At 34.0% G+C, this 21,825-nt stretch overlaps 3 protein-coding genes and 1 long non-coding RNA gene across 4 annotated transcripts in view; 2 read left to right on the top strand and 2 right to left on the bottom strand.

Moving 5' to 3' along the window:
- Positions 1-397: 397 nt before the first annotated feature.
- Positions 398-7,684, bottom strand: LOC140058603 (slowpoke-binding protein-like). The gene is made up of 13 exons (XM_072104283.1): positions 7,603-7,684; positions 7,113-7,186; positions 6,550-6,650; positions 6,196-6,276; positions 5,763-5,917; positions 5,171-5,281; positions 4,931-5,026; positions 4,633-4,825; positions 3,365-3,462; positions 2,443-2,559; positions 2,159-2,220; positions 1,712-1,813; positions 398-995 (listed from the first exon to the last, which is right to left on the bottom strand). Exons 1-13 carry the CDS (start codon positions 7,618-7,620, stop codon positions 740-742), a joined length of 1,464 nt encoding a protein of 487 aa, XP_071960384.1. The 5' UTR covers positions 7,621-7,684; the 3' UTR covers positions 398-739.
- A 306-nt stretch (positions 7,685-7,990) lies between these two features.
- On the top strand, positions 7,991-13,927 carry LOC140059449 (uncharacterized). The gene is made up of 8 exons (XM_072105379.1): positions 7,991-8,257; positions 8,637-8,952; positions 9,300-9,461; positions 9,680-9,861; positions 10,982-11,076; positions 11,426-11,742; positions 12,184-12,314; positions 12,749-13,927. The coding sequence occupies exons 1-8, from the start codon at positions 8,122-8,124 to the stop codon at positions 12,868-12,870; spliced, it is 1,461 nt and encodes a 486-aa protein (XP_071961480.1). The 5' UTR covers positions 7,991-8,121; the 3' UTR covers positions 12,871-13,927.
- A 300-nt stretch (positions 13,928-14,227) lies between these two features.
- The window catches only part of LOC140059450 (protein Wnt-16-like), a 28,077-nt gene continuing 20,479 nt past the window's right edge, over positions 14,228-21,825 (bottom strand). Inside the window, exon 4 of the mRNA XM_072105380.1 lies at positions 14,228-15,625. Within this exon, the coding sequence (XP_071961481.1) occupies positions 15,161-15,625 (465 nt within the window). The 3' untranslated portion in view covers positions 14,228-15,160. The remainder of the gene's footprint in view (positions 15,626-21,825) is intronic.
- The window catches only part of LOC140059451 (uncharacterized), a 64,617-nt gene continuing 62,684 nt past the window's right edge, over positions 19,893-21,825 (top strand). The window contains exon 1 of the long non-coding RNA XR_011847189.1: positions 19,893-20,355. This is a non-coding gene — a long non-coding RNA (uncharacterized lncRNA). The remainder of the gene's footprint in view (positions 20,356-21,825) is intronic.

Here is a 21,825-nt window from a genome sequence, read left to right as displayed (position 1 = left end):
AATATGAATTTATTTACATACTTTAAATAATACAATTTTGCTTAAAATAACACTTTGTTTTTGAATTGAGTTAAGTTACTTAGAAATCTACAATAATTCTTGGCTAAAATGTAATATAAACACTGTATCATTTAGTGTGCCCCCAGTCAATCATCTAGTCGTGTGGATATGGTAAAATCCCAGATAAAGATGGTGCTTCCATTGGAGAATATAACATTATAATTAACATTTTAAAAAATCCTAAATCAACCAATATTATAATTGACCATTGTTGAATAAAATATTGTAATTAACCATTGTTGGATACAATATTGACCATTTTTTAATACAGTATTTATAATGCACCATTGTTGAATAAATTGACCATTGTTGAATAAATTGACCATTGTTGAATAAATTGACCATTGTTGAATACAATACACTATTATAATTGACCATTGTTGAATACAGCATTGACCATTGCTGAATACAATATTGACCATTGTTGAATACAGTATTATAATTGACCATTGTTCAATAAATTGACAATTGTCAAATCAAATATTATAATTAAACATTGTTGAATACAACATTGACCATTGCTGAATACAGTATTATAATTGACCATTGTTGAATACAACATTGACCATTGTCAAATACAATATTATAATTGACCACTGTTCAAGTTAAATACAGTTCAATTTTTCAGTACAACGATACAATTGATCATTCTTGATAAACGTTTTTTTTTTTGTTGCTATCAAACTTTTGGAGAACTTTTATCAAACGTGTCGGTCTTCTTTAATTTCATTCCTTTTCTGATGTCAGTCAGTAGAGCAGTTCTAGGCCCACTTGAAGGCTGCTTAATACTGACTGGCGGTGCTGGAGGAGGAGGAGGGGCTGTTAGTGGTGCTGGTGGAGGAGGAGGTGGTGGTGGCGGAGCATGAATCTGTGGGGCTGTAGTTGTGCGACTTGTTTTCCTTTTTCTACCTTCGCTGTCTCCTTTCTTCTTTGATCTACAATAGTATAATACTATACTAATAATAGTGTGCTGGCAACCAGTGGTGGATCAAGGATTTTGAAATAGAGAAAAAGGGGAGGAGAAAGTCGGCTGCTTTTGGCAATTTGTTTGTTTGTTTGTTTGTTTTATCTTTATACTGGAAGACCTCTTCAGTCAAAGACTGATCTCCCAGAGGGCCCAGTTGGTGATCAGTGGCTGTGATGTACTAATACACCGGGGTAACCCCCTACTCGTCTCGAAAGATGTACTAGGTTCTTTAAAGTGCACACGAGCAAGTTGTGTACACTGGACCTACGGTTTAGTCCTTATCCGAGAAGACTCGTTCTACCACCAGAACCATGGAGTGAGTGATCCTCGAACCCCTGCCGATGTTATGGCTACGTGATTACGGTTCCTCTGTCTTAACCGCTCGGCCACTCACTCACTCAAATTTTTAAGATTCAATTTGTTTAGCTAGATACCCACATCACTGAGAACACCTGTGAGTTATGTACTGGCTGGTCTATGCACCTTAAATTGCTGGTAAACGGAAGCAGTGATGTGGGTTCGATTGTTCTTGTTTATTTTTTTTTGGTTTTTGTCAAATTTATCAATTGTATTTAGGTTTAAGGTTAATATGTTTTCATGGTTTTTCACAAGCGCCTTGAGCATTTTAGTGGATATGTGCGCTGTATAAATCTGGGGAGGGGGAGAGAGTTGTGAGTGACTCACTTGTTTTGATTTGACTCTTTCACATTCGTTTTGCTTGCTTCTCTTTGTAGGCGTTTGCTTTCTCCATTCACTTGCTTCTTCTCCCCATTTTCTGTACTAATTCTAAAAACCACAGATACAAAATATTTAAACACAATATAAAAATCAATATATACCGTATAATCCCACCTCAAAAAAACACAAAATTGGGCCGACTTTGGTGGGTGGGAGAATACCCTTATAGTCTGGTTCAGGAAAAAAATTATTGGTAAGAATTTCTTGTAAAAACTCATCAGAACTGGCTAGAAAGAGTCCTACAACCAGGTAAAAAGGCAATACTGGGACTATACCCGGAATTATGCCCGTTTATGAAATCAGACCTATAGTAGGGGGTGGCATTAGACCTGAAGTGGGATTATACCTGAGGATATACAGTAGTTGTTTAATCAGAAAACAAAAATATCTTACTTTGGTAGTTTGCTTTTATGGATTACTTTCATTATGCTTTTCATTCCAGAAGACAGTTTTATCTATTAAAAAAAAACATATCATAAATGTTGAAATATAATAACAATAATATTATACAATAAAAAACTATTTTCTAAAAGATGAGGGCCTAGAATAGATCGTTGTTGGACATGAATATAAATGAAATATGGTACTGTGCCAATGATTTGCTATAAATACATGCATGCCAGAATTGCACTATAAATAAAAAATATAGTTTAATACAAAACGTTTCAAACACTTACTGGTTGTGGTGGGTTTGTTTTCAATTCAACCAGATTGCACGATGTGAAGAAGTCGTGACCTGCGACCTCTCCAATTGAAGGATACTCTTTAGATTTGTTGAAGATAAACTCAAGAACCTTAAAAATGAATTAGTAAAGTTCAACATTACAGTATTTCAGAACAAACGCAACTTTTGATATAATTATATGTTTAATTTTGTTTAATTCAACTATACAGTGGTACAGATACAATTACTGTATTATAGATATTTATAAATCAGAATGGACACTTCATTCAATAAGTGTGCCACTGTTTCAAAAGTGTAGCTTCCAAATAAATTATTATTAATATTACTAATAGTAAAATATGAAATATGTATCCTTGTGAATTAATAAACCATTAGTTTATACAGCTATTACAAAAACAATTTTAGAAGATTTTACGGTATTATTCTACTGACAATAATCCTTTAGAATATGGTAGTGGATATGTGCTGGTACCTACATATTTATTGGTAGGCTAAAAGAAGTCTAGATAACATTTAGATAAAGCACACGTTGGTATTTAAATACTAACTAGTATAACATTTTATCAACTTTTATTTTAATAAGATAACCCTTTAAAATACCATCTACTTATTTAAGGTTTATCGCAAATAGCTTGATTTCGCGAGAAACGTCATGGCACAGTGTATAATGGTATAGGTTTGAGAGCAAACGTCATGACGTGTACGTACAAACAATCCATCACGTACATACAGGTCATGACGTTTGCTCCCAAACCCTTCCAATCATGCGTCGCGCGCTCTATTTGCGATGAACTTTAGTAGTTTATTACTCCACATTTTACCTTCAAATTCAACCAAAAATGTTGTTGATTTTGTTTGTTTACTTTTGATGGAAAAACATAGAGGAAGTGTTTCTAAAATATCATTATTATTACCTCTTTTACTTCTGGATGTTTACATTGAGCGTAATCATCGCTGTCTGGATGTGCGGAGTCTAATTCCCTACCACACGTCATCTCAAAAAGTAGATGCCCTACAAAAGTAAAAATTGTTTTGTATTCCAGTAGGGAGTACATCCCTCTAATATACAAACATCAAGAACCTGTAATATACAGTATTCCACAATACTATAGCCATGCATGTTATATCAAGCTCATTCTACACTATCAAATTTTATGTGACCAAAAAAAATGTGATGTGCCCATATATATGGACATGATAATGTCATATCAGTACCATATTTGGGCACATCACTACCATATTTGGGCATATCACTACCATATTTGGGCACATCAAACTTTTTTTTATAAACTAGTTTGATAGTGTAGACAGAGATTTAGTGACCTATTAGCAATAGCAGTTCTAACTTTGTACTATTTAGGTGACACCCTTATTTATGTGATGTGCCCATATATGGACATGATAATACAAGTACATCCCTCTAATATACGAACATCAGGAACCTGTAATATACAGTATTCCACAATACTATAGCCATGCATGTTATATCAAGCTCTGTCTACACTATCAAATTTTATGTGACAAAAAAAAATGTGATGTGCCCATATATGGACATGATAATGTCATATTAGTACCATATTTGGGCATGCCACTACCATATTTTGCCACATCATACTTTTTTTTTTCAAACTATTTTGATAGTGTAGACAGAGCTTAAGGATTGTTGACATTCTAATTCTATTCTGGATTGCACTATGACCTGGTATTCTGGATTGCACTATGACCTGGTATTCTGGATTGCACTATGACCTGGTATTCTGGATTGCACTATGACCTGGTATTCTGGATTGCACTATGACCTGGTATTCTGGATTGCACTATGACCTGGTATTCTGGATTGCACTATGACCTGGTATTCTGGATTGCACTATGACCTGGTATTCTGGATTGCACTATGACCTGGTATTCTGGATTGCACTATGACCTGGTATTCTGGATTGCACTATGACCTGGTATTCTGGATTGCACTATGACCTGGTATTCTGGATTGCACTATGACCTGGTATTCTGGATTGCACTATGACCTGGTATTCTGGATTGCACTATGACCTGGTATTCTGGATTGCACTATGACCTGGTATTCTGGATTGCACTATGACCTGGTATTTCATTGTGTATCTTTTATGAATTTAAAGAATTATTGTAAAAAAAATTAGCCAATCCAAAAAAATGTATTACTTACCAAAACACAAAACATCTAGAGCTTCAATATTATTGCGAATTTTACGATATAGAAGGTGTTGTAACGACGAAGAATAACCAAGAAACATGTTGTCAAGGCCGGACAAATAACAAACACCACTCTTGTATATTACATTACCAGAATGTAAATGTTTATGAGGTGGAAAATTATTTTCTTTTAAGTATATAAGAGCCTGAAAGATAAATTATGAAGAAATATGCATGTAATTGAGTTCTTTAAAAAGTTTATTAAATATGATGTGATAACTGTGGATGATTATTATATAAATGAAAATTACCTCTAATATTTGACGTCCATACAATCGAATTTGTTTTAATGAAAGTCCTTTATTTTGTGTTGTAGTTTTAGCCGACCATGCTGACTGTGGACGCGTCTGAAAACAGCACAATATATTTTTTTTAAATAAGTAAAAAAAAAAATTGTTACTGTGAATTTAATATTTGATTGTTTTAAAGCTTGTTTTTGATGCTCAAAGGTCAAAGGTTGAATAGAGTATTATATAATGTTTACTACTTACGTTTCTAATAAGGTCCTTGAGGGAGCCCTTGCTATTAAAAGGCTGTAATACAATAGCTATCTGTTGCTCTTTCTGTAAAACAAGGTCGCTGACTGGCCAAATATATGGATGCTAAAAAGAACAATTCATCGTGTTATGTATGCTAAAAAGACAATCAATGTGTTGTTAGTTGGGATGGTACACACTACAAAAATGCCCAGAAATTAACATGATCTTGTGTTAACCTCAAAGACGTTAAAGGGTAGCTCAGGCTTTTAAAAAGAACAATTCATTGTGTTATCGTTGAAGCAGAACAAACGTTGCAAAATGAGGCTCTTTGTTCTATCAGATTTTCGTAGCGTTATAGACATTTTAATACTTTCAAAAAGTGGGGTTATTTTTCAATTTTTTTATAATAAACAAGACATTATAAATGCAATCAAGTTAAAAAAGGAAAATAAATTCAATTCTACAACATTTTTTATACTTAAAAGATAACAATAAAAAATATATATGCATAAAATACAGTATATTACAAAAATTGTTTGATCATAGCAATATTGCAAAAAAAATCATCTGGCTGACTAAAATAAAAACTTTGAAATTTAAAAACCTTTATTGCTTGTAGTAAGTCAGCCAACCCTTGCGAATTAGAAGACGAATCAAAGGGAAGTTTACAATCAGGTGACTTTGGTGTCACTGTTAGCAACATGTCCTTCCTCATTTGTACGTGGCGAACAATAAACCATTGTCGATCAAGTCTACTACCTAAAAAATGAGACATGTTTAAAAGTTTATTGATACAATGGTAATATATGGTAAATATACAGAATTACACAAACCAACCGCGGTGGACTATACCATTTGTGCAGAGGGGTGTTGAATAAGAATTTCAACTTTTTGAGTAATATCTCACTCTTTGAGGAGAAAGGCTATCCAGTTTATCCAGGTAAGCTAGGCATAAAATAGACACTAGTAACTATTGCTAAATCAATAAATAATATTAAAATTGGGTAAGTTTGGACAAGTTATTTGTCTTTACTCACCAATTTGTTTTAAGTATTCACTGTAGGAGTACTTTCCCACATTTGCCCGAAGAAAAAACTGGCAGTTTAAAAGTGCAGATTCTGAAATATAATAATATTCAAAATGATTATACTGCAGTTACTGCAGCAACCACATTTTGTTTACTTTTTATCATTTCTGTGGGGATTAATCATACACATTTGTTAGTTGCAGTGGCTAAAGCTCTGTCTACACTATCAAACTTTATGTGACAAAAAAAGTGTGATGTGCCCAAATATGTTTTTTGTCACATAAAGTTTGATAGTGTAGACAGAGCTTAACTCATAAGCATTTGAACTACAATAATACTTTTGTGTATACTGGTAAAAATATACCTCTTTTCTGGTCCTCCTCTGCCTCTTTCTCCTTTTTCCATTTTGTTGGTAATGCAACATCATCCCCTCTTAATGGTGTATATTCATAGCGACTCCGTCTCCTAAAATGTAAAGTTTTATATAGATTATTTTAACAGCATTACTGTTTAAAACTCTGTCTACATTATCAAACTAAAAAGTGTGATGTGCCCATATACGAGGACATCACATTTTTTTTTGTCACACAAAGATTGATAGTACCGTACAGTATGGACTGTATACACATAGCTTTAGTTTTATCATAGAGATATTATAGTGAACTATAATATCTCTATGGTTTTATGTAGAAATTGGTCAATACCACATTTTTTTTAAACTTATACAATTAGTATTTATTAATGTAAAAATATTAAATTAAAATCTTTAGATTTGTGACTTTTTATTAAAGTTGAAGTTGGTAATTATTCCCTGGATTTTACAATGCTCTAATGTATTATTATGTACAGTATTTTAATTTAGTTTATGAGTCAAAATAATAAGACTAAGAGGTTATTTTGTGTACAGTAAATGAAATATTGACATACCGATAACACCACACAAACAGTACTATGAAAAATAAAAGAACGACAGTTGAGCCTAGACCGATGCCAATTGAAATCTATATAAAAAATGAAAAGCAAATATAAAATAACAATGTAGGCAACTAGTAGTAGGCCTAGTACTATAGTATAGTAGGGGCCAGCCAGGTAATGAATAAATTAATATTATCTTCTTAAAAATTAAATGAATATATAAACATATTTTAGAAAACTGACGAATTGAAATTTAATATAAGCAATATTTATTAAAAGCGTTAAAAATGCATTAAAAAAAATACGCTAGGCCGACAAACAATACAGCGGATGCCCGGTCACATGCAGGCAAAAGTGGATCTGTGAACTCGATCGAGACTAGCAGCTAATAAGGGGGCCTACTTTAGCTGGGCCTAACTCTAACGGCGGGTATTTACTATTAAAAGAATAAAACTGGGTATATATTTTATGGCAAACAATAATGAAAATAATATTTACAAACCCATAATGTGTCTGACATAATTAAATGTTCATTTATTGTTTGTTTGAAGGAATTCCGACTGTAGTTGTGTTCACCGCTACCGCGCAAGTGATCAAAAACTTGTGTTGTTATTTTTTTCTAGAAAATGCACGTGATACTTTAATATTTACTTGCTGGGTTTTTAACAGAAAATGGTTTGAAGAAACACAAAAATAAAAATATTTAATAAAACGAAAATATTAAATTGTATATAAATTTGTAATCATAAAATATTAAAAATATAATATTATTGAAAAAAATTTTTTTAAATGCTTTTTAATAGTCATTTCATTATTCATTAAAAGTTGTTTTGAACGCAGTTTTGAAACATTTTTCCAGCCTTCAAAATGTGTCGACTGCTGCTCGCGTGTGTGCATGCATTCTGTCCCTGCTGAAGTTCGTGCGAAATGTGGTCCCTGGAAGGTGTAGGTCTGGCCTAGAAGAATAAAGAGTTTAAGTTAAAATTCCTAATAAATTATATTATATTCTAATTCTAAAGTTATGGCTGACCAAGCTGAAGACGTTACTGTCTTAGAAGAGAGTTTAAAAGCTGATGAAAACGAAATTCTTGCAAATGGTGGTGTCGTCGAAAACGAAGAAGTTAAGAAAAAAAAGAAAAAAAAGAAAAAGAAAAAAGGTAGGCCTAGCCGGATTAGCCTTAGCTCTAAGGCCTATTTTAATCATATGTCTGCATTGCAAGAATTCTCTATGTTTTTAGCCTATGGCCAGGGCATACCTGTATATAAACCTATGTCTATAAACCTATGTCTATGACCTAATTACTAGTCTATTTTATAATATAAATAATAAAATCTCTATGTTTTTAGCCTATGGCCAGGGCATACCTGTATGTATATAAACCTATGTCTATGACCTAATTACTAGTCTATTTTATAATTAATATAAATAATAAAATAGACTAGGACTAGGCCTACATTCATTTAATTTATATTTTTTGGTATGACCCGCTGTGTTCTACCAATACATTAGTATATTATTATTAATGTTTTTTTTAGATAAACCTGTGGAGAGTCAAGGTGGGGGAGAAGATGAGTCACAAGACATAACAGAGCAGTTAGAAAAACAAACTTTAGATGATAAACCAAATGATGGCAATGTTCCAGATGGAGAAAAAGAAGGGGGAGATACAGAGGTTGCAAAAAAAAAGAAGAAAAAGAAAAAGAAGAAAACGGGAGCAGGAGGAGGAGTAGTAGTAGTAGCAGAACCTGTACAAAAACAACAAACAGATCCACCTACCATCCCAATATCAGAGCTCTTTCCGTCTGGGAATTTTCCAAAGGGAGAAGAGGTTGAACACCCAGCAGTTGATGGGTAAACATTTTTTTTCTTTTGTAATCTATGTTTGAGGAGGTACACAGTAGCTAGAGAAGTTAGTGCTACTGCAATTTCGCATCTCAATCTCTCTCGGACTTACCCAATTTAAATATGTTCACTTGCTGCGTGGCAGTGATGGTGAGTGACTGTAAAGTCGTATTCCCAGTTAGGTGCGAAAAGTACAGTAGCGCTGAGAAGTTTACCGGGTGGTTGCTGTGAAACAGATGTCTATTGTTATAAGTGCTCAGTTGAAGTTAGTATGGGTGAAAGACTGCAGGTATTTCTCAGTTTTTATTATCTGACTGACTGTATTTTTACCCATCCTTTATATTTAACCTCATTAGGAGAACTGCAGCTTGGCGAATTACAGCTGAGGAGAAAAGAGCCATGGAGAGAATGAATGAAGATGTCTATAATGACCTGAGACAAGCAGCTGAAGCCCACCGGCAAGTGAGGAAATATGTCCAGGGATTCATCAAGCCGGGCCTAAAGATGATCGATATATGGTAAATAAATAAATTGAATTTTATAATTTATCGTGCTTATAAACTAAGTCTCATTTGAAGCTTCGGGAGTGGAGTTGATAACAGTTGTGAGTTACAACCCTGGCACTAGGTCAGGATTGAACCCTGCACCTTGGGATTGGAAGGCAAGCATTATTTTCAATTGTTGTATTACAGTACTGTATTAGAATATTCTGAACAATTTTGGTTTTAATTGATAGTGAGCGTTTAGAAACAGCCTCAAGAAAATTAATCAATGAGAATGGAATGGAGGCCGGATTAGCATTTCCAACGGGATGTTCGATCAACCATTGCGCTGCTCACTATACACCGAATAATGGTGACAACACGGTATTGAAGTATGATGACGTTTGCAAGATTGACTTCGGCACTCATATAAATGGTTTGTAAAGATTATTATATATTATATTTATTATTATAGAACATATTTGAATAAAGATTTAAGCTCTGTCTACACTTTATTTGATGAGCCCAAATAGGGTAGTGGTATGCCTAAATATGGTAGTGATATAACATCATCATGTCCATATATGGGCACATTACATGAAGTTTGATAGTGTAGACATACTTTAAGAGCAAGTTGCAACCTGGTACATTTTGAACCATAGTCCACAATAGTCTGGTTTTGGGTGTGTAGACTGTACAGAGTTTTTAACATATAACTGTAGTGTACAGAGCATTCAGAAATCATGACCTTTGAACTTAGTCTTATGAACTATTATATACTTTACCTTCCAGTTGTACCCTTGCCTGTAGCAGAAACCACAAATCCTATCCTGTCATTGTCTAAATGGAAAATGCATAAAAATTAATCTGCTTTAGCTATGACATTGTTTTCGTATATTGTCACTCAGTAATATCAGCATATATGACCTAATATAATCCCATGTTGAAGTATAATCCTTCAATACTTGAGAATAGTACCACCCCTAATTTTGTTCAAATATTATGTCAATCCCCCAGACACTTTACTCACTCATGTATGGTGTTCATCTTGCCTGCATTTTATCAGTTGCAACGTTTAGAACTGTTTTCAGAATGTGTTTTTATTTCCTTCCAGAAATGTTTGAAAGATCATGACCTTAAAGATTCTGTATTATATTATGAGAATTATTAGCATAAGTAACTAATAATATAATTTTAAGAATAAAGCCAGTATACGGTAGTGGTAAAATAACACATGTATCCAATTATAGGTTCCGGCAATTGTACTTTTTAGAAGTCAATCATGTATTTGCATAAACAGTCACCTGTTGTCTCTTTGTTACACACCTGTGACGCCCCACTTATTAAACCTGTTTGTAATTACTGTCTTAGAATCTTTTATCGGTAAAAGATGTTGAAATTTGCAAATCGTGAAGTTGATGAAGCGAAAATGTGACCTAGATTAATTAAATAATAATGGAGGTTTTATTGGCGTTTCCTTTTTTCTGAAAATAAGTTGTTATCGATGTGTTGATATGTGAATTATTAATAAGTTGTTTGTGTTTTTGTATTTTCAGGTAGGATAATAGATTGTGCGTTCACTGTAGCGTTTAATCCAAAGTATGATAATTTGTTAGCAGCCGTTAAAGATGCAACCAACACAGGCATAAGGGTGAGGAGAACACTGTACATTTAAACCTTAAGCTTTGTCTACACTATCAAACTTTATGTGACAAAACAATGTGATGTGCCCATATATGGACATGATAATGTCGTATCACCAACATAATTAAGCATATCACTACCATATTTGCCAGGCTAGTGATATGGAGGTTATGGGTTCAAATCCACCCAAGATTGACTTTTTCTCAATGTACTAATTGATTCAGTATAATTACATCAGAGTAGGACAAAACTTTAAATTATAAATTAATAATTAATAATCTCACTAATTAAAAAAGGATATTCATATTTTGTAATTATTATCAATAACAACATTTTCTATAAATGTATTCTCACAGGAGGCTGGTATAGATGTCCGTTTATGCGATATCGGAGAACGGATTCAAGAGGTAATGGAGTCGTACGAAGTAGAGCTCAATGGTAAAACATACCAAGTGAAACCGATCAGGAATTTAAACGGCCATTCGATAGGACCGTACAGAATCCACGCAGGAAAAACGGTACCAATCGTAAAAGGCGGAGAACAAACACGAATGGAAGAGAATGAATTCTTTGCTATTGAGACGTTCGGAAGTACCGGGAAAGGATCGGTTCACGATGACATGGAAACGTCTCACTACATGAAGAACTTTGATGTTGGTCACGTTCCACTCAGGTAGTTAGAAATCCAAACTTGGAAAAGTGATATATCTGGAGACTTTAAGCTCTGTCTACATTATCAAACTTTATGTGGTGTGCCTATATATGGACATGATGATGTCATATCACTACCATATTTGAGCATACTACTACCATATTTGGGCACATCACACTTTTTTTGTCAAACTAGTTTGATAGTGTAGACAGAGCTTTAGAAAATCTTGGTTTGGTCAAGCTTTTATGAAGTCAACAGATATTTCAGAGGGCCATATTTTTTTAATCATCATTTATAGTTAACAATAGTTATGTCAGGCACGTTACATTGTGGAAAATATGCCAAATTTTTCGTCTTTATTTAACCAAAAGAAATTGCACCGTAGTATGAGACAGAATAGCAATTGAAACAGGAGTAAATTTTGTCGTATCTTGTGAGGTTTTAAAATGTTGTTTTTCACAGATTGGCACGTGCAAAAGGGTTGCTTGGTACCATTAACAAACACTTTGGTACGTTAGCATTCTGTCGTCGTTGGTTGGATAGGCTTGGTGAAACAAAGTACTTGATGGCGCTCAAGAGTCTTGGAGATGCAGGTAAGTCTTAAAAAGTGTATCCACACATTTTGTGTTTGTCATACATATTCTCAATTTAGCAAAATAAGTAATTCGAATGCTATAAGAAAAAAATGCTTTCCCTAGCACTAGCAATTTGATCAAGGCAATCTAACAACAGGACACTGAGCTCGCCTTGCCAATAAAAGAACTCGTAACAGTCTTTTGATCTTATGTCTGGCTGCGACAAATACCAACAGTACTGTACTATGTACATATTCTCAGCAACAAGCGGTCTATCTGTTCAGGGGTGTGGAACTGATCGTGTCGCAGCCACAGATACCCCCATTGATCTCCACGTGCTTGGCATCCTGTTGTTAAGATTGCCTTGATTTGATAAACAACTCAGACACGGCCATTATCAATATAAAAATCTTATGCTTAGTTCACACAGTAAAATTTTCATTATTTTTTAGGTATCATACAACCATATCCACCACTGTGTGATGTTCGCGGTAGCTACACAGCCCAGTATGAACACACGATAATGATGAGGCCCACATGTAAAGAGGTTGTTAGTCGTGGAGATGACTATTAGCGGTACGATATAAGTTATGGGTTTAACATTAAGAACAATATCAGCAAAACGCACACAATATATTTAGAAGAACTGGTAGACATAATTTCAAATAATTATTTTCACGAAAACTTTTTGATTAAAAAAAAATATTTTGATAAGTTTTTGTGAGATTTGATCCCAAAATTGGATGAATAATTTGAATTTTAACAAACTGTTTATGTACTGTATGTGGATACTAGCATGTTAAGCCTGCTATAAGTGGTGTGCTTTATAATGACTTTTAACAAGAATGACAGTAGTGTGAATGGGGATTTAGTTAGACATTTCAGAAATGCGTCAAATATTTCAGGTTATGAGAAATGCATACTCCTAGTCAGTGGATGGTTACGCGCGTGTATTAAAGAGGTAACAACATTGTTGACAGTCAAAATTCAGCATGTTTTGTGTTTTGATATTTTTCACCTTTTTAAGACGTCACAAGAAATAATTTGTGTTCTGCTGTGATCTTATGTTTGGTTCGCACTAGGGACGCAATGAAGCGAAGAATCTGTCGCTTTTATTCGGTCACTTGACTTGCATTGTCTATGACTTTGCGTTAGGTCTCTAGTGTGAACCAAGCTTTAAGTCTGGCATTAGCATATTTTCTATTGTTGATTTTTTTTAATATGGTCTAAAGCTCTATTTACACTATCAAACTTGATGTGACAAAAAAATGTAATGTGCCCATATATGGACACGATGATGTCATATCACTATCATATTTGGGCATATCACTACCATATTTGGGCATATCACTACTGTACCATATTTGGAAAGTTTAACAGGCGTACATTGCTTTCAAAGAGAAGTGTCGCATATATTGCATGTTTGAAAAAATCGTGATGTAATGATCTCTAGTTACAAATGTACCCAGCATGAAAAAAGAAATTTATCATATTTTAAGTTGATTAATATTATAATTATAAAAAATCCTTACAATTTGCTTGTATAATTACAGTAAGATAAATTATTTTAATTTATGCAAATTTTATCCAAAGCAGTTTTTAATTCATTTCATTTTCAACAAATTGTGGTATTGTTTTAAAATATATTGTTAAATAGAAACATATTGTAGTCTTATATCTTTGTGTGTGTTTTAACAGAACAACAGAAATTTAAATTATTATAATTTCAAAATATAATTAAAGATGCATTGTACGGCAATATCAATCCATCAATATTAACGAAAAGAAGAGTAGTGGACGGCCATCGTTTTTAATCTCGTAAGAAATTTAAATGTTTATAGTATAATGACACCTGCATGTAAATTTCCATGTACTGTACGTGCGTATCACATCGTCAACTTTTAACATCGCGCCCTCTATTAATTACAGCAGAAACTGATAACAGTAACAGACTATTATTTTAATGTCTTTACAAAAAGTATTTATTCACAAAATGTTTAGTTCGAAAGTGTTATTTTACAAAAACAAAGTTTGCATAAATAAATCTAAATGCTGATAGACTGTAGTACTAAAATAACAATATGAGTAGGCCTATATCAGGTCTTCGTCCGAAAACACGTGACGCAATTTTCACGTCACTTTTGACGAGTATAGCTAATGTAAATGCTGCAAATGTTTTCATCAGTTAAAGGTTGGTTTCCACTGGGACACAACGCAAGGATGTAACGCGCACCGCAGGTAATTTGACCAATCACGGCGCGATGGATAATCGGAACTGTCGCTTGTGATTGGTCAACTCGCTTTGCGCCTACGCGTCGTCGTGTTGCATCCAATGGCAACCAAGCTTCAGATGCAACTTGAAATAGATAATACAGTATATTATAATATGTACATGTTTATATACACAAATATTTCGCCTATAAAAAATGAGTACTTTACTGAAATTATAGGCCCTATTTGCATAGATTAGCTATAGACACAGTGAAATGGATAATAATACTATATAATTTGATAAAATAGGAAATTTCTATAGCTTGCGGACACGTGTGTTACACTGGTCTATAACTCTGATAAATGGACCACATATTATTGACAAAATATTAATTGATATTAATTTAAATTCATGATTTAGTCGCTATTTCAAAAACAAAATTATTTAAATATTAGGTCTACTTTAGTTATGCTACAATGCATTGTCCAATAAGTCTGCTGGCTTTTGAGTTTTGGCGCGCAATAAAAAGGTAAGGTTTTCAACACGTGTCTAACAGTCCCAATAAATAAATTATAATTAATTTTATACAATAAAAATTTCCCTGCGTTTTTGTTTACATTACTGATGACGTCATCAAATATACAATATGTGTTTATTTACAAGTGTGAACGTCTTTAACTGTTTCGCACGATTTGCATTTCACTTCACAACACCAAATAAAGACACAGTCGCATCGTTCAACAATTCGGACTTCTTGTGTGTTGTATCCTCTCCCACAACAAAGCAGGTTGCAGCCATCAGCCCCATTGGATGTTTTATTACACTCTCGGCCAGTTGTACCTTTAATTCCTTGTATCGGATCACTCGAACAGTAGTTCGGCGACTCGGCAATGTGGACCATTTCGTTGAACTTAATCGGAACTTTTCGTTTTTCCGTATCTTTTCGGCGAAGTCGCTTCTTACCGCGCGGTAAAATCTCGACGGCGTTTTTGTGCAGTTTTTTCAAGTATTCTCCAACTTTTCGAAAATGTGGCATACTATTCCAACATGTTTTCATTGCGCATGATCCTGAGACTCCATGACAACGACATGAAACTTTCATTTGTTTTTCGACTGCCTACAAAAATAAAAAAACAACAGAATTGATTAACAAATTGAATTAATATGATAATCTTAGCCAGGTAAGTTTGTTTCTACCCACCACCAAAGTTAGCGATAACCCGGGAAAATAACTAAGCCTCAGACATCAATATCATCAATGATGTAGGTACTGAGGTCATGTGATCTATTTATATGACTATTTAAGGACTTTTTTTGGCATGTTAATACACATACTTAAATCGTTCACAAATCCTGTTAAAATAGGTTTGTTTATGTACTTGTGCGGCTTAGCTTTGTAATGTCAAAGGTTAAAGTAAACCAAAATCGTATCTTACACAAAAGACAACGATCGTTTTAAACTGAAGGTTGGAGAATTTCAAGGTAGTGGTTTAGCACAATTTAATTATTTATTAGGCAATTAATACAATGCTCTTTATTTATACATTTATTCCAATTAAAATGTTGGCTTAGGCATTCTACATTTTAATGAATATGTTTAATTAACATTTGAGATAATGCGTGTCTATCTATTTCATGATCACATTAACATTTGAGATAATGCGTGTCTATCTATTTCATGATCACATTATTAACATTTGAGATAATGCGTGTCTATCTATTTCATGATCACATTAACATTTGAGATAATGCGTGTCTATCTATTTCATGATCACATCTGACCATCAGTCAAAGTTAACATTTTAAACGCTTGCCTTGCTAACTATCTGTGTCTATTTGTAGTGTTATTGACGCGCTGAAAATGACAACATTTATTTTGCGAAATAAACATTTATTAATTAATCATTCTTAGTCGTCATTAATCATTTTAATGTGTTTCTTAATGAGCTCAATGTTCATTTATCCGAACACATGATGCTGATAATATTCGTTGATGAGAGTATCGACGTATCTCAACGGAAATATTAATGATGGATACAAATAGTGTTATCCAAGTAGTGTAGTGTTTATATTTATAGGGTTTTAACCCTGTATTTTACAGTGGAGGACACCGTAATAAAATAATATTTATCATTAAACACATATCGTCATGTCCGTGCGCATTTATTATATTGAATTAAGTTTAAAGTTCAAATCGTAGGAGCCAAAACACAAGAATCAACATGGGCGGATCCAGAATCTTTAAAAGAAAGAGGATCCAGGCAATAAGTATTTCAGCCACAGACTGAGTTGAGAAATTGAAAAATAGAGCTGCTAGGTCCCCGGGAATTATACTTTACTTTATTGCCAACAAAAACAGCATAAGCATAATCAATTACCATTAACAAAGGTGATAAGATTTAGTTAAAAGAAACTAATTGCACGTATACATTGATATATGAAAAGAAATTAAAAATCTACATTACAAGCCCACTATGGTTGGGTGGAGCTAATAATTTTGAAAAATAGAGTTGCTAGGTGCCCGGAAATTGGACGTCGAAATATGGAAATAATTTAAGTGTTCAGGACCAGCCTCTGCCTATCCTAAATTAACTTGACTCTCTAAATATCTCTTTCAAAATAAAAGAAAAACATTTTAAATTTATTTTAAAAAAACATCGTAGGTTTGATTTCACGCAGGCGGGGGAAAACACAGTTATTAGTTTTAAGCTTGGTTCCCACTAGGACGTAACGCAAGGACGTAAACGCAACGCAAGCGTGTTGACCAATGACAAGCGTCAGTTTGAATAATCCATCGCTTGTCATTGGTCAACTAACTTATGTTGCGTTACGTCCTTGTGTTGCGTCTCTAGTGGGAACCAACCTTTAATGAGAATTTCGTAGGCCAGGAAGGCCAGATCAGGGAGTTCATATTTTACAACTCCCTGGCCAGATCATCACAAACCGTCCACACAAAATCTCAATGTGTGTGGTTCTTTTATGTGTCCACTGTTCTTCCTCGTATACCGTAGTTAACATTTTACAACAACACTATAAAATATTATTAGCAAATACACCAATTAAACAAATAAGTTACATGCCTTTATGAAGGCCAATCGTAACTAAAGAACTGAAGATTACTAAAACCTATTTTCAATTAACTATAGTAGCTTATTATTATAATATTACCGAAACAAAAGCAGTCGATTTATGTGTGTTAAAAATCTTCTAAGTAGGCCTATACAAATTCCGGTCACACTCCATTTAGTTTGCGTGTAATAGCAACAATTTATATTCACAAAATGTTGTTTTTAATTCTAGTTTTCCCACATTATTTACGTTTATTTTACGGAAATAAATCAAATATATTATTATACAACTTTGGAATTCGTCTGTATAATTGCGAACAGTATTTCCTTTTTGGCTTTTATTCGTTTGTTTGTCAGTTTCCCCACATCTATCAATATTCTTCACAACCGGCGGTTTTATGTAATAAAACGCAACGAAGAATAGATATATCATGGTCTACTGAGGATTTTATTGAAGATTTAAATCCTCAAAATTGTATAAAGATAATAATTATAACAAGTTCTTCAACCTCAATGGAACTTCAAAAGTGCATAGTACTATTTTAATAACTCAGAAAGAAGACTGGTTAATGACCTATATTGACTACCGTATCAAATAAATTGGTTGTAATACTGATTGTGACATGTGTCAAAATGATCCATTAAATGTAATCAAAATGCTTGAAAACCTTTAATAAAAATCATTTAAAATACTGGACTCTGCGGAGCTATTAGCACACATACTTCTCGCAGGCGTGTTGAATATGCGTGTAACTGCGTGCTGTATACATGCGCCCTATGCTGAGATTGACAATGGGAAAAAAAGTTCGAATCTTTTGTTCTACGTTATACCTGTTGGCTAAAGCTCTGTCTACACACTATCAAACTAGTTTGACAAAAAATGTTTGATGCACCCAAATATGGTAGTGATATACCCAAATATGGTAGTGATATGATATCATCATGTCCATATGGGCACATCACATTTTTTGTCACATAAAGTTTGTGTAGACAGAGCCAGCCTATTCGTCTTCCTCTCATCATTTATAAATGTTATGTATTTAACAAGTCAATAACTATACTTCCTGACATTTTTTTGAAAAGTCTTCTATTAAGCAGAATAGAAACATATATATTCAGAACAATCTGACACCAAAATGAACTTTCCACTCCAACCCAATAATGAGATATGGCAATTTGCCTGAAAAAACAGGTCAAAGGTCAAATATGGTATTTCTGGTCATTATTTGAGAAAAAACTTTATTATAGTAAATAGAAATGTTTATGTTCTGAACATTTTGACACCAACATTAACTCTCTATGACAAGTAGTTTTATGGATATCAAAATATATTAACCGTAACAAGGCTGGTAATTACATCGTAACGGTCAAAGGCAAAACTGAGTACTTCCGGTCATTTTTGGATAAAATGTTTCATTAAATTAAATAGTAACATATATATTCTGAACAATTTGACACTTAAATAAACTGTCTGTGACAACTATTTACTGAGATATGGCAATGCTATAAAATATGGGTCAAAGGTTAAAACTGGTACTTCCGGTCATTTTTTTCAAAAAAACTTCATTAGAGTAAATAGGAATGTTTATGTTCTGAACATTTTGGGCTAAAAATCAACTCTCTATGACCAGTATTTTTAGAGATATAGACTGTTTAAGCGAAAATGTCCGCCATTTTAAATTATGCAAATTAGGTGACCCAAGGGGTCATTTTGCTTGGCGCCCATCAAAAATTGAATTTGTATAGGGTGGGCAACCTGTATACCAAATTTGATGCTTTTGGAAGAAACTGAACCAAACACCCTTATTTCAGCCCTAACAGACTCCACTATCATAATTTACCCTGATCTTCGATCTTAAGAACACGGCATGTTGATGTTTGTCGTATTTTTATTTAGACTGACAACGCCTCCTTCGGTGTTTAGCATGATAATTACCACCAAGGGAAGAATCCTCCTTTTTAGTATACCGACTTATATCTTGTACTTTCCTATTAGGTGAAGGCTATCTATGATACAGTGTCAATAAGCATCTACCACCAACCGATTCTGTCCATAAAATCATTTTTAAAATTTATCTGTGAAATTAGTTGTTAGCATCAGCAAGTATCGTTTTACATGAAAGGGAAGCGTCCCAGGGAGAGGTTAAACGTATGGATTACTAAGGAAACTAATTCTACGATCATTTTTTTCTAGGCCTATGGGGCCGGCCTAGGCCTACTAAATAAGGCGATTGTCGTTTGCTAAATTAATGGTTTAAACGAATCTGAAAAGAACAATCGAAAGAGAGTTTATATTGCAACTGTTCGATTAGCCTATGCTAACGACACCAACAAAAGTCTCTGCCCAAAATCTCTCGAAAATTAAGCCTACTGCAACTTTTGATTAAAAACAAATTAAATATCACTTTTTGACGTACGTTTAGTATAAACGCAACAATATATTATGTCTAACTATAGATGATACACTCTAAATACCGTACCGTAACTAAACGCTTGGGTCAAAATGTTGTGACCCAGTTCTGGGTCACGAGAACCAAGTTTTTGGTCAATTGTAACCAAAACATGAGTTGCCGAAAAACGGATGGATAAACCAACAAAATTGGGTCAATTTAAGAAGTTTAACTGAACGGTTTCATGATTCTTATTGGATAATGTAGATCACATGACTCTTCCCGCCTGCTTCAAAAGTTTTCAGCCGCCATACTTTTTACGATGTCACATTTTTGTCGAAACAAAGTTTGCAAATTGTGTGGATTCGAAAGATTTTGGATGCTTCAAAGTAAGTAACTTTTAAAGATGTTACTTTATATTAGCCTAGGCCTCATAGCGCAGATTATATTAAGTTAATTTGTATTAAAAATGAGTCAGGCCCAGAGTAGGCCTAGGCCTAGGCCTTCTACTATACTAGGCCTAGCCTACCTACTAGGCTAGGGCTAGGCTAGCATAGGCCTAGCTATAGCCCTACTAGTGGTTCTAGGCTAGGTAGAAAGCCTACCTGTAGGACATACTGGGCATGTGGCGTATAGGCTAGCCTACCAAGAGAAGAGCAGGGCAAGCAAGGCCCAAACTAGCCTAGTAGGCCTAGCTAGGGCTAGTAGTAGATAGCCATAGTCGGCGTCCGTCAAGTCGAGCTGCTGAGAACGTTGTCGTTGTGTGTGACTGTCAAATAAAATAGCCTACTATACTAGCCTACCACTAGAGGCCTACTAGCTAGGCCTACTACTACTAGCCCTATAGGGTAGTAGTAGCCTAGCTAGTAAAGTAGTACCGGTAGTAGCCTAGGCTAGTAGTAGTAGAGGTCTAGCCTAACTAGGGGGCCTAGCCAACTTGACTTGTTGAAGCTAGGCCTAGTTTAGTTTAAGTATAAATTATCTTGTAGGCCTAATGTATATTTGTCCTGTTTTTCTTAATATAATAGGCCTAATATTAATAATGAATGTATTTTTTATATTTTGTAATAAATCATTGACCTTTTAACCGTTTCACACAAATATTATTCAATACTAATAGACTGTAGTCAATTTGCGTGATAGAATTCTCGAGTTGGAATTACAAATATTTCAAGTTATTTTATCCACTAATGGGTCTTAAGTTACGATTAGAAAACGAGATAAGATACACAACGTTAACTATAGATTATTATCAAAACGCGATTAGGAATATAGTATAGATATTATCTCTAATATTTTATCAGGTGACGCGGGTTTTCCAGATCTTCATACCGAGTCGTCTAATGAAATGTGAAATTCCTTGAGGTTTTTTTGTAGACTTACTATACAATTTACTACTATATTTGTGTATTGTTCCGTCCTATTACTACTACAATAAATCGATATGAAGTTTTTGGATATTTTGGTTCATCAGAGGGATAATTCTCTAATGGTTTCAGCTATTCTGGATTGCTGTGCTTAATGTTTAAACTTCGCTGTAGGCCTAGACAGGCAATAGGTTTTTTTTAAACCATAACGTTTTCCCCAAAAATGTATGTTTGTTTGTTGCTATGTAAGGCCTATAGCATTATTTCAATAGTGGAGTTGGTCAAAACCTATGTGTAGTATAGAGTATGCCTTCAGTTAAGTTGTTTTAGCTGTAAGATGAACCCGCCCATGAGAGCCTAAAGATACGATGATACTGCATGTTATTAGACCCCAAACTAAAATAGATCCCTTGCCTTCATAAGCTGCAGGACTCAACATACAAATACTTATTATGAGTCTGTCGGATTTATATTATCCAATGGTACATGGTG

This window comes from Antedon mediterranea, chromosome 9 (assembly GCF_964355755.1).
Source record: "Antedon mediterranea chromosome 9, ecAntMedi1.1, whole genome shotgun sequence".
Taxonomy (NCBI): domain Eukaryota; kingdom Metazoa; phylum Echinodermata; class Crinoidea; order Comatulida; family Antedonidae; genus Antedon; species Antedon mediterranea.
The sequence above is the reverse complement of the archived record's forward strand: the minus strand, read 5'-3'. Positions and strand labels throughout refer to the sequence as shown.